Source organism: Zootoca vivipara, chromosome 1 (assembly GCF_963506605.1).
Source record: "Zootoca vivipara chromosome 1, rZooViv1.1, whole genome shotgun sequence".
NCBI classification, from domain to species: Eukaryota; Metazoa; Chordata; class Lepidosauria; order Squamata; family Lacertidae; genus Zootoca; species Zootoca vivipara.
The window spans coordinates 96,281,045-96,294,928 of NC_083276.1; the positions used below are offsets into that span (position 1 = coordinate 96,281,045).

General features: G+C 40.1%; 1 protein-coding gene across 3 annotated transcripts in view; it reads left to right on the plus strand.

Annotated features, from left to right (window-relative positions):
- The window catches only part of MGAT5 (alpha-1,6-mannosylglycoprotein 6-beta-N-acetylglucosaminyltransferase), a 118,498-nt gene that overhangs the window by 96,024 nt on the left and 8,590 nt on the right, over positions 1 to 13,884 (plus strand). For all 3 annotated transcript variants that reach the window (XM_060279337.1, XM_035130388.2, XM_035130397.2), the window contains 5 exons: positions 2,910 to 3,059; positions 8,395 to 8,541; positions 11,011 to 11,127; positions 11,875 to 11,949; positions 12,521 to 12,678. In XM_060279337.1, the coding sequence (XP_060135320.1) occupies positions 2,910 to 3,059; positions 8,395 to 8,541; positions 11,011 to 11,127; positions 11,875 to 11,949; positions 12,521 to 12,678 (647 nt within the window). The remainder of the gene's footprint in view (positions 1 to 2,909; positions 3,060 to 8,394; positions 8,542 to 11,010; positions 11,128 to 11,874; positions 11,950 to 12,520; positions 12,679 to 13,884) is intronic.

The following is a 13,884-nucleotide window of genomic DNA, read 5'->3' on the forward strand; positions in this document are numbered from 1 at the left end:
AGGAGTGGGAGGTGGGGTTTGAAACATTCTTGTGAGATGAAGCCTCCCCCCTCCTCCAGCACCAGCAGCCTCTCTTGTGAGGAGGGCTGTGTGCGAGTCCACCGTTTGTCCACCTGTGGTAATGAGATACCACCACCGCCAGTTAAATCTTCATAGAGACTGCACTCGCCCTCCATCAGTCTCCCGGTTATGGGAAGCCGGTGCCTTATGTGTGTGTTTTAATGCGTGTTTTCCCAAGACCAGTGAGCGCCTTTACTCGCTCTCTCTCCACCCCCCCCCCACCAACCTCTTTCTCTTTTTTATCTTAGATAATTCATTTGGTGTGTGAGCTAATCCTTGAAATTAAAAAAAGTATTGTAAATTCTAAAAGGATTAAGAAATTAAAATTTATAATACTGTACAAAAGAAAATATGACATGATTTACTATTACATTCACAGTAATCACATTGTGCTCTAAAACCCTTTGATTAGAATATTAACATTCCTATGGAGCAGGGGTGGGCAGTCTTTTCTGGCTAGATACTTATCTCTCTCTCACACATACCCCACCATGGACTGAAGTTGATAGTTGCTATCGTAGTGATGTTGAGAGATTCTTCCTTTTGAAGACACACACACTCCATCGTTGATTGGACTTCAAAACAAACCGTGGGGCTTTAAAATAGCCCTTTTGTAAACATTCACCAATGGGGATGTTTACAAAGGGCTCTCTCTCTCTCTCCCTCTCTCCCACCCACACCCTTGAGTTTCTCCTTCAATTCTCTGCAGAGTTTTGAAGGAGAAATGTTGGAGGGATGTGTTGAAAGTATGGAGCAATGCAATGCATGCTCCTACAGCCTGTTGGTTGATCCCAAATGCCCCCCTCCACGTTTTTCCTTCAAAGCACAGAGATTTAAAGGAGCAGTGTGAATGGGTTGTGTGTGTTGAAGGTGTTCTCATAGTACCCATCACCTGGGAATGCATCTTGCTTGATCAAAGGAACAACCAAGAGCTTTAATCTCACCTTAGCATCTGTCTGAGCAGCCCCATACTGATCTTGATTCAAGCTCTATTTCAAAGACCACAGTCATTTAAATAATGTGTGAGGGTTTGTAGATGCTAGAATTGTTGTTGTCATCATCAGCACCATTATTAAAATTTCCTACCCACCCTTCACCATAAGGTCTAAACATGGGTTACATCAAGAACACAATACAATTTTAAAAACTAACAACCATACAAAACAAGTTAATTAGGCACACTTCTCTTTGAGGAAGAATTTGCCTTTAAAAAAACAACTCCAACCTCATTGAGTTTCATGAGATCAGAAAAATTAAGCCAAGCTGTTTAATTTTGTTTTTTTTTCTGGCTTGGGTTTTCATGAAGACAGGGTTTGGAATTTACAGATAAGCCCAGGAACTGGCTGTCTGTACTATAGTAGGGAAGTGAGCAAGGCAAAGAGATCTGAGCTCCAAGGAAAGCTAAGTGGAAGCATCTTCAAGGAAGGGGTGCTGAAGACTGCTGATATCTTGGGATCAGAAACTAATTGTTGTAGTCCAAAAAGGAGGACAATTTTTTAAGACCAAAGGGAAGACCAAATCATCACCTCCTCCTTCACTGGATGTGTGATCTTAAACAGCAATAGAGAAGGATTTTTCAGTGGTAGACAGTCAACTACAAAACACACACACACACACCCCAAAAAAGAGGCTTGGCTGGCATGGCACCAGTGTTGCCATGGGGGAGGGACCATTTTGGAAGCAAAATGTTTTTGTTTCCACAATCATTTTAATGGGTTGGAGGTTTCACTTTCTGGATTTTATTTATTGTCCTATTGCCCTGTTAAGATCACTGATCATACACCATCATGAAAACCCCCAAAAGAATGAAATGTGGTATTGAACTTTTGAAATAAATTTTAATTAAATAAAACTTCTTACAATATATTTATTCTTCGTTAGAAGATGTAATAGCTAGTGTCTTTTGTGTTCTTAAACTGATAATTCAAATATATGTGAAGATGCTTGGATTTTACAAGGCTCAAGGCAGGAAGATTCTTCCTAGTCTCCTGTAACCTTTGAATGAGCATCTGTGCATGGCTTTTAACCAACATACAGGGAATAGTGTGTTGCTGTTGCATGTGATGGAACTAAAAGATGCAAAACACAAGCTTGTGCTTTCTGATCCCACTGAAGACAAAGGGTACATTTATTTCTCAACTAGAAATCAGACTTTGAGGTTGCTGATCTACACAGTTGAGAAGTCTCATTCATGCAATATGTTTCAAGGGTTATTCTATACTGAGCACTTCACAATCCATCTTTGAATGAGTTCTAGAGAAGAGGAAAGCAGGTCAAGGTGTTTTTTTTTAATGAAATAAATTTCTCCCAAACAAAGCACCTAGTTTTCCACATTGCTCCAAGTCCTAGTATATGGAGGGAAACCAAGAGACTTTGTGGCTCAATCGGGAGAAGAATTTTTAAATGCCACTATGTATGTAAAGAGCAGCATGACTCTACCATTAAGCTTTTGTGAACTGGGGAAGAAGAGAGGGATTCTTTTTCTTCAAAGCACTTGCATAGGCGGAGTTAAATTTGGGAGAGGATCAGAAATTATTTTGTGTGGCTCAGATGTGTGGGGCCCAAAACTTAGTATAGCCAGTCTCCTTGGTGAAATAAGAACTTAGATTTTAACTGGTTCCAATGGTGGGAGTACTGATGGGGCACTGCAGCAGTAGGTGGAGCAGCATTTTTTGCTGATCTGACCACTGCTACAGCCCCTTTGCCCCTTGAAATCCTGCGCGGTAGGATCAGGGAAGTCTTGGAGCAGCATGAGATATTGTATTGTGTAGTGGTGGTGGGTCATTAGATAGATAGGCCTCTGCATTATGTGAAGACTCAATTTTGGTTGGCTTATGTTTCCTTACTAGGATAAGAAAGCTTATTTGGATGTCATTCATACCTATACAGAAGTTCATGGAACTGTCCACGGGACAAGTACTGTCTACATGCCCAGCTATGTTAAAAACCATGGCATCCTCAGTGGCCGAGATTTGCAGTTCCTGCTGAGAGGGACAAAGGTAAGTTGGCTTGTATGCAAAAAAAGAAAAAGAAAAGATTAAAATACATGTGGATTCAAATGCATTTACTCCCCCCCTCCGCCCCAAATGAAACGCCTGGCACATTATGCTCATTGTACCATAACAGCTTTAAACATTTGCCAATGTCCAGTGTCCCAAAGATTCCACTGGTTTCAATTTCTCATTGGGATGGTGCTTCATATGTGTGTGAAGTTTGTTTAGAAAAATGAAAGCTTTCACTGTTAAATCTACCCCTTCCAAGCTTTGCATGCATGAGAACCAAGTTTGTTTGGTGATTTCAGAAACTCTTCTCCTACACAAATTCACTTCAGAATATGGCTCAGCAAACTTGAAGTAAAATCCCTCTCACACAAATACACACAAATAGCTGTTTATTCTGTTATGTTGTGTTTCTGTTATGCTATTTTTTTATTTGCCTATCAGCCTGAAAAGGTTCCCAAGGCAGCGCACAAAGTACAAACAAATAAATGTGAATACAAAATAATGCAAATGCAGACAGTACAAATGAAAAAAATTCGAGAAAAATATTAATATTTCAAAAGTATTAAACACCAAATACATGTGTGTTCCTGCCAAAAAAGCAAACAACATTCCCCACAAAAATACTGAAAATATTCTTTCAAAACGGCTAAAAGGATTTGCTTGCATGGGATCTTTTTGAAAGAAGCAAAACATCACTCAGTAAAATAATTTCCTTTCTTATTGAAACAATGGTGTGTGCTGCTTATAATTTTGATCCACTTGGTGAAGTATGTGGTGTAGTTACTTCCAAGTTATACTTCACAGATGGTAGCAGCTATTTAATATGAGTGGAGGACAGTTGGTGCTGTATTTATTATTAAGTGGTAACAGAAGTCCCTGTGCTGTCAAGACATGTGAGCTGCACACTCTCCCCTAAGGAGCTTTTGTTAAATAAGTTGACAGCATATAGAACAGAAAAGATATTTCAACAGTGTCAAGGTAAAAAGTGGAGAATGCTTATCTACCCATCCAGTATCATTTTCTGTAACTAATTAAAACTCAGCCACTGCTGAATTGTTGGTGACATTTTAAAGTCCTTTAATTAATGGTTTGGCCATGTTTCTGCTGCTGCTAATTAAAAGATATAATTTAATTGCTTATCAGACTTGTCTACCTTTTTTGTTTGCTGCATGGGAATGCAGAAATAGATCAGGTTGTTCTCTGTAAATGTTGAGCCCATTAAATCTGCTTTAAAAAAAAAAAGAGTGGGAACTCATAATGCAGTTTGATATATCAGTAGGTTTTGTTAGGTTTTCTTTTCCTGTATTTCACTGTCAGCCTCTCCACAAAAGGCACTCTGTAATAAGGGTTATAACATTTTTCAGCCAGATGGCACTTTGCCCTATTTTTCTTTTGAAGAGGTATATTCATAATCTATACTAAAAATTTGTTGCTTTAATATCCAGTATTGTTCATCTCAAAAGAGCCTGAATTATGCCCACTTAAGATTTACAAGTTAATAATTATCAGCATCAGTCCTTGCCAGGAGCTTTTGGGGATTAAAACTTGCCCCTGCTCCAATGGCAAAGATCATTGCAGGATGTCCGAATCAAGATTTGTGCATGGAAGCTCAACAAAGGTGCCTTCAAATGATTACCCTTTTCCTCAGTCATATGAGGTTCCAAAGTCATCCGTAGACTTTTAGATGTGGCAATTTGCTGAAAGTGTGATGGCTGGAAAGACCCATTCATGTGGCCATACTTGCTGAGGACTTCCTTTTTTCAGAAGAGAGGGGGATGGAGTAAGGAAGATTGAAACCAGTAAGGAAGATTGAAAGAGTAAGGAAGATTGAAACCAGTAAAAAAGAGAAAGTCAGGACATTTAAGTAGCAGAAACTTTTTGAGAAAGTGGCCAAATAATTCTCAAATTCATCAAAAGCGAATGAGTTGAATTTCAGGGGGGAAACCCTGATTTTAATAAGCTCAGAGAAATACTAGATAGGGAAATTCTTCAGGTGGCCGAGAGTTCCTGAAGAAGGGAGGCACAGCTAAGAGAGATTGAGAGAGAGGTATACAAAAGGCAATGTGGCTTCACAAAAAGTATAGTGAGGAGCTAAAAATAAAAAGGTCATTTATAAAGGGAGGACAGGTAACAAAGGACAAGTGCAGACAAGGAATCCAGACTAGTAGGGACAGTGTCAGGAAAGCTAGAATGAGCTGAAGCTGGCTAGAGATGCTGAGAGCAACAGAAAGGGTTTTTCAGGTCCGTACAATGGACTTCTCAGTAAGAATGGTGAAATGCTAAAGGGTGACACAGAGAAGGCAGCATTGCTTAAATTTGATCTTACATTCATCTTCTCTCAAAAGAGGAAGTGTGAAACCTTGCATAATTAGCATTAATGAAGGTCAGGATTGCAGTTCAGATAGATAAGGAATTAGTCAATAGAAACAAAGATGCCCGAGTTCAAGTATTGATGGCCAGACAAATTGCATCCTAAAGTACTAAAGGAACTCACTGATGTACTTTGAGAACATTTGTCTATAATAATTGAGAAATCCTGGAAAACAAGTGAGAAGAGGCAGAACTGCCCAATTTTCAAAAAGGGTAGTGAAAGCTGAATCAAGGAAACTACATACCAGTCAGTCCAGTTTCATTACCAGTTTCATGCATGCACACGAAAGCTCATACCAAAATAAAAACTTAGTTGGTCTTTAAGGTGCTACTGAAGGATTTTTTTATATATTATAAAGGAGTCAGATTGAAAGCAACTTGATAAGAATGCAGTATTAGTAGAAACATATATAATTTTGTAATTAATTATCTTGCCAGAATAAATTTATCATCTTTGTTGAGTTACTGGTTTTGTGGGTTGTGGGATGCTCATGATATGTCTATATTTTAGCAGAGACTTTGACAAAGTCCCCCATTGTACCTTGGTTAGCAAACTGTTTAAATGCAGGCTAAATGACAGTGCTGTCAGGTGGATTCACAGCTGGTGTGAAATTGTACTCATTAGTAGTTCCTTATCAGACTGGAATGAGATTTCAAGTGAGGTGTTGCAGGGTTGTGGCTTCAACTTTTTATATATATCAAGGGGTGGAATGAGTCACCACATTTGCAAATGACACAAAAGTAGGAGGGAGAACCTCTCAGAAGATTAAAATAAAATTCAAGTTGACATTGACAGGATGGAAAACTGGGCTGAAGCTGACCAAGCGAAGTTCGGCAAAAACTAAGGCAAAGTTCTTCAGTGTGAGAGAAATCAAATGAACAGGTATAGGACAGATGATTCTCACTTGGCAGTAGTTCATGCAAACAGGACCTCAGGATTGTAGCCAGCCACATGCTGAAATGAGTCAGCAACATGATGCAGCGGCAAAAAAGAAAAAATTGGCTTCAGACTGCATCAATAGAGTCATCGTTTCCAGGACATGGAAAGTAAAGTAATTAAGTTCCATTTTATTCACTAATCAGACCCCCCTGGAGTTCAGTGTCCCATTTCTGGGTGCTACACTTTAATAAAGATGTGAACAGAGTGGAGTGGTTTAGATGAGAATAATGATTATAGTGAGCAGTATAAAAAAACAGGGATGCGGGTGGCGCTGTGGGTTAAACCACAGAGCCTAGGGCTTGCCAATCAGAAGGTAGGCGGTTCGAATCCCCGCGATGGGGTGAGCTCCCGTTGCTCGGTCCTAGCTCCTGCCAACCTAGCAGTTTGAAAGCACATCAAAGTGCAAGTAGATAAATAGGTACTGCTCCGGTGGGAAGGTAAACAGCGTTTCCGTGCGCTGCTCTGGTTTGCCAGAAGCGGCTTAGTCATGCTGGGCACATGACTAATGACCTCGGCCAATAAAGTGAGATGAGCGCCGCACCCCAGAGTCAGTCACGACTGGACCTAATGGTCAGGGGTCCCTTTACCTTTTATAAAAAAACAAGTTTTATGAGGTAAGGTCAAGTCAGGGATTGGAGTCTGCGCCTCTTCAGGTGTCTTTGGACTGCAGCTGCCATCATCTCTGATGATTGGACATGCTGGCTGATGGTCATTGGAGTTCAACAATACCTGGAGGCCAACAGGTTAGCCTTCTTTGGGTTAAAAGAACTGGGAATATTTAGTCCAGTTTCCCAAACTTGGGTCTCTAGCTGTTTTTGGACTACATTTCGCATCATCTCTGACCACTGCTAGCTAGGGATGATGGGAGTGGTAGTCAAAAAACAGTTGGAGACCCAAGTTTGGGGAAACCTGGTTTAGGCAAAGGAGAGAAGACCAAGGGGGCAGGATAGCACTCCTGTAGATGTCTGAGGCGTAGCCATGTAGCTCTCGGTTTCCTGCATCAGGCTGGGGTTGGACAAAATGGTCTATAAGACCAGATACTTCTATGCAACTTTCTTTCGGGTGACTTTTTGCAGACCACTCACACTCCCTTCTTTCATCTCTTATGCTAAACAGTTTCCAAGAACAGCCTTTTCACACAGCTTTCCATGTAGTTTGAGCTGGACTTGCTGTTGTAGACTAAGTGCACATTCCTGCAAACTTTGCTGCCACCTGCCGTTGGTCTTTGGAAGTCTAGTGCTGTTTGAAGAATATGCTTATTCAAGAATGTCACCCTGTTCGGCTACTCTATGCAAGACATTTTAAGCCATTTGTGTAGTAATCATTGTGCGGCACAAGTTCAAGCAAAGTTTTTGCTAACTCCCCAAGGACATGTTTTCTCCTTATGCCAGGGTCTAATGTGGTTCTATTACTCTGTGATGGGCCTAGAATATCTTAAGGTCTGTGAATTGTGGTTGTGGATGAAGTGAACATTGGTCAAAGCTTAGGACTTGGTGATATATGTTACCAAGAAAGTGGGCGAAAATACATTCTCCCAATAATGGAAAGACAGTGTGCCTTGCTTCACATTTTTCACTGTGCTTTTGGCTGTAAAGAAATCTAAAAATATTTTAGAAAAGGGTTTCATCATTTTCACTTTTGCCCATTATAAAAAGGTTATCAGGTTTGCAGTATATTTTCATGGCTCTTTCAGGTGAGTGGCATGTTGCAAAAGCAAGCACCTTTGGCAGTCGTCAGAGAGCATCTTGGATAGGGTAGGAAGCTGCCTTACTTTGTGAGTTACGTCCAGGTTGACCCTCCTGTTATGCCACAGGCAGCCTCCCCAAACCACGTGTCCTTGTGTCAATAATAAATACAAAAGAATCAATCCATGCAACATTGCATAAAATAAGTTATAAAGTAAGCTAACCAAATTTTACAGTTTAAAACTAATCAGGAAAGGGAATAATGCCCAACACAGAAATAAAATGTAGCAGAGAAAAGGAAGTAAAGGCTAATGTTATGAGTGTTTCTATTTTACAGCTCTTTGTTGGTCTTGGTTTTCCATATGAGGGACCTGCCCCTCTAGAGGCCATTGCAAATGGATGTGCATTTCTGAATCCAAAATTTAATCCACCCAAAAGCAGCAAAAACACAGATTTCTTCAAAGGCAAGCCAACACTCCGAGAGGTAAGCAATCAATATCCATATTCACAATTTTCTATTGTGTGTACTGCTGGTTGGAAATTTCAACAGTAGCTTTTGTAGCACATCCTTTTTTTAAAATTTCCAAGCATCCAAGTATGGGATTTCATTGCTATTGCCATAGCAAACTCTTGATCTGAGATTGTTTCCTTCTGAGCCTATCTCCTGCAATTACTTTTAGACATTTGTATCTAGAATAGTATCAGTGCTCAATTCTTTCAATTGATTCAGTTTACACAGGAAATCCTCATTGTTAAAAACAAAAATCAATGTATGAAAATCTTAATAGTGTAATTTTAAGCAGGCCACAGGTTGTTGTTTTTTTGTGAGGTGTGTTTGTACATTTATTTAGCTTTATGTACATTAAATGCAAGAAAGATAAACTCTGTCCAATTTCCAGCAAGGAAAGAAAAAAACAACACCAAACCACTTGAATTATTTTGCTAGACTTTAGGGGCAAGGTCCTTGCACCCCCCTCCCAAACCTTCCCTGTGTTGGGTGATGGAGGTCTACAGTGAACTTTTACTTGCAGCCACACATTTCAAGGTTCCTGATCAGGATTCTACTCAAATTCAAACACAGGGATAGTCAGGGATTAAGTGAAGGGGGTGAGGTGGATGCAGATATTGGGCCAGGGCTTGTTTGCATACCCTACTCCCTTCCCATAGATCAGAGGCTGACAACCTAAGGCTCATGGGCCGGTTCTGGCCCATGAGTTTCCTGAACTGGCCCACGGCCGTTCTGTGGATTGGTGTGGGGATTCCGTGCTTTTTTTTGCAGTGCCATTTTTTCTCTCGTCGCAGGGCACACTTCTGGGATGGAAGTGCGCACTTCTGGGATGGAGGAGCGCCTGTGCGCATGCACACATACTATTTCTGGCGCTCTTCCAACCTGGAAATAGCTTGAGAGCACTCACGGGTGCGCACGCTCCAGCACTGAGAGGTCTGCTGGGGAGTGGACCAGAACGGCCTCAAAAAACACTGCCGACCCCTGCCATAGATAATAGAGTCCACGTGTTCACTCCTGAGCATACTTCTTGTTACTTGGAAATAACAGCTTGTTCCTCAATATTTACAGTCATCACCACCTGAATATTGTACAGTCATCACCACCTGAATCCTGTATGCTGACAGCACATAGCCTATTAAAAGAGTGTAAATAAAATTCTATGAAGATATTTGTATTTAAATCAATATAAAGAATATTTGTTTAGCTGTTTTAGTTCCTAGAAAGGGCAGTCAGAGGGGGCCATTAATTTAATAAAAGGGATAAACATAGCATTGGGGAGGGGAACCAATTCTTTTCATAAACTGCTTGAGTGGCAATAGCCTCTTTCTTGTAAAAGAAACATTTGGTTTACAAGGTGATTTCACTCTGTACAGGCAGCAAATATAAGCTGATAAGGATTTGTCCTCAAAATATGTGTCAACAGCAAGAATTGGCTTTGTAAATATGACATTCAGAAAGTAAAGCAAGGGAGATTAGGATTGAAGGCTCCTCATTTATCTACACATGTGTTAGCTGCCTTTTAGCCTTCACTGGGCAGGAAGCAAGGTCTCGCCAGCCTTTAGCTAACATTAAGAATCATCAAACAGTGGAGTATTTTGGGCATAATGCCCAGCACTATAACTCTGTAGCATTAATTCTGAAGGCTTTTAGAAGAACGAGGCTATCTAGAAGTACAGGAGGTGATGACTCGTGGACTACAGACTCATGGGCTACCAAGGGGCTGGGACATGTGCATGGCAGTGCTTTACATGACCTCATATGCATCTCTGCCAAATGCATAATATCAGGCAAGGAAGTGGCTGCAGGAGAAAGCCAATTCAGGTGGGAACAGTTCCTAAAGAAGTAAACAGTGCCTATAATATTTTGAAGCAAGGTAATAGGGGGTTATAGAAAGAGTGGGTGCAGAATGTTTTGGAACACCATGAAGGTAAAATAAAAAAAGAGATGGCTTAGATAGCATATGCTCTGAATTTGTTTTTTAAGCTGTATTAAGTTTTTCAAAACGTTAAGTAAATAAGCTACAAATTAAGCAATCTTATCAAGTCTTCCAGCTTCGACACAAATGGAAATGACTGAGCATACAATTCTCATATAAATACTAATTAGCTTGGCAAGAGATACTAGAGAGGTCAGAATTTAGTATCAGAATGTTAGGATGCTTTATTGCAAGATACACTAGACTGTCTGCTTCCCTTTTTCAAGATGCATTACACTGTCCCTGACACTTATCTAGTTACTTGCCCCATATTTCAATGATTAGGTTCTAAGGAAATCTTGACAGATAATTCATTTTTGGTGACTATGATGACGTGAGCAAAGCTTTGAAAACAAAGGAATAAATGGCTCGAGTGTTATGTTATCTACACATTTTGCATCTTATTGAAATTTGCCTACTGAAATGAACACTATTCCCGGAAAGATGACATTTGATCGTTTTTCTTTCAGTTAACATCTCAACACCCCTATGCTGAAGTTTACATCGGGAAGCCTCATGTTTGGACTGTAAACATCAATGACCTCTCTGAAGTTGAGAAGGCAGTGAAAGCAATTTTGAATCAAAAGGTTAACAGTTTTGTGTGTTGTTGATTTTTTTTTAAAAAAAACCACCCACTGCATTTGTAAATCAATGCATAAATATGGAATAGAAACATACGATAGTGTGAGATTTATCAGAAAGAGCTCAATATGAAACTAAAAGCCTTAAATAATCCAACAAAAATAAAACTTTCTATGTTTTTTGGCTATGATGAATTAAAGCTTGTTGCAAACTCACATGGATCATTATATAAGATCCATGAATATGCAAAACCTATATATTGCAAATACCATGCAATATGCAAAATATGAATGACATTATTTCAAAAGATAGACTGTTTATATCCTGTTAAGAACTTGAAACTGGGGGGGGGGCACTCAGCTGGTAACTCCGCAGCCCTGCCCATCCAATATAGCTAGAATGTCATGTTTGAATATATGTATAGATTGTACTTTGTTAAAGCAGATGCCATTTTACTATGCATCCTGAGCAAATAAGAAGCTTCGGGGGGTGGGGGTGGGGAGTTACAGATCAAAAAAGCACAAAATTATTTCTCTGGTAGCTGAGAGCTTTAATGGTAGGGGAAACTGGGCTAGGAAATACTACGGGTGTGAAAGTTGCCGAGTGTTTATATAGTTTCAAGTAATGGCAGATGCCTTACTTAACAACTTCATAACTAATACCTGAGCACCTGCACAAACATATGTTACAGTGGTGCCTTGGATAATATTTTTTAAAAAGAAGGAACTAACCTGCACATTTTATTTTAACAGATTGAACCTTACCTGCCCTTTGAATTCACATGTGAGGGGATGCTCCAGAGAATGAATGTTTTCATAGAGAAACAGGTATGTTCTCCATGTGTATGCCACTATATTACCAATGCTTGTTCTCTGTTGAATAGAACTGGAATAGACTAAAGCTCACAGTTGTGCAACTAATTTCACTTAACCAGTAAACTAACTGGTAGAGGGCTATTTTATAAAGCACTCTTATCAGCGTCCAAAACAAATCTTGTGGTCAGTGCACACCTCTAATAGATTGCTTGGTGATGCTTTTTTGTTGTTGCTGAGCCATTTTCAGTGCTCTTTTAATATTTTTATTTTATTAGTTGGCTGCTGTTCATTGCCTTGGGGGTCCCACATTTTTAGACAGAAAACATACATTAAAAGCTGCCTTCTACTAAAACCAAACATTGGTCCATCTAGCTGTGTTTACCCTGAGTGGTGGTGGCTTTCAAGTTTCAGACAGGAGCCTGAAACAAGATTATACATTTGGCGGAGATCTAGGCAGTCCTGAGATCCATGCTGGTTACCTTAGTCTTGATTGAACCGTCTGGAGATTGAAGCTTTGAGTAACAACAGCGTATTGAGTAAAATCACTTTTTGCCCTGTCATTATGAAATGTACTTTTTTTCAGGATTTCTGTCACGGGCAAGTGATGTGGCCCCCATTAAGTGCCCTTCAGGTTAAAATTGCTGGGTCTGGGAAATCATGTAAGCAGGTTTGTCAAGAAAATCAGCTCATCTGTGAGCCATCCTTTTTCCAGCACCTGAACAAGGACAAAGACCTCTTGAAGTAAGTACTGCAGTTCCAAGGACAAGAAAAGAAAGTTGCAAGAAAACATTTTCAGCACATTTTGAATGTTGCTCTGGAACAGGGTTTTGATCTCACCACGAGATAGAAACTTCAGAGGCTTTGGAATATTTGTGTTCATGCATCTATATGCCTGCATAGCACAATATTCAGAGAAAAGTGAACCAAATGATGCCGTGCATGTTGCTAAGCACAGAGAATTTACCATAGCTTTCCTTTGTATTGCAACCAATTCCCGGGCTTCTGCCTACCTTGACCTACAAGTTACAATTGATGTTTAGATCTACTTTTCAAATAATTTCCCCTAGACTGGTGTATTGGCGAAAAAGAAACCCCCATCTCCCTATATACTCTCGTGTATGTTAACTTACATATGCTCGCTGAGAACTGTGTTAAATCATGGTTTGTTTAGGTATATGCCCCCAGTAAACTTGTCACATGGGACAATTATTGTATGAAGTGAGTCAACCGTGGTATTAGTGTGGAAGATTTCCATTGTACTATAGGAATAATAGTAGCATTACTAGAATCACGTTTGTGAATGTGCATCTGCCACTGCTTTTTGTTCAATCATCATCCTTAAAATAGTTGCCAGCTTCTAGCTTTACTCTACACTGCTGCATATATAGGCGGGTTTGCTGGATGAATTAGAAAAGTGTAAACTGGCCCATAGGCTTGGGGAATGTCCTATACAAGACAGTCACTACTTTCCAGAGCAGTGTGCCACAGTGCCCAGGCAACCTAATTCCGAATCACTCATTCTCACCATCACCACATGATAAGCATTGCATGAGGAGAAGTGCAAACAAGGAGTGATTCCTGCACACTCCATCATTGTTCCTGCAGTTCACTGCTTGTTGGGAACATGTTGTACTGAAGCAGACTTGCCACGATTTAGAACTTCCAGGGTTTTCAATTGCGCAGGGAGCCTACTTGACTAGAACAGGCAGCGTGCTGTAGAGGGAGGATGAAGGATTGGGGAAGTGGTGGGGGGCAGTGGGCTCATCCCTACTTTTCTTTTTATGGAAGGGAAGGGGGGATATAATGAATAGGCCTATAGTAAAACTGCATTGTACAGATATCATACATTCTAGTTATCCACTTTTAACTGTGAACTCTATGCCACTTCATGTCAAAGAGAACTCTGGATTATAGTATTTCTGCTCATCAGTGTTTGTGTAACCAAGT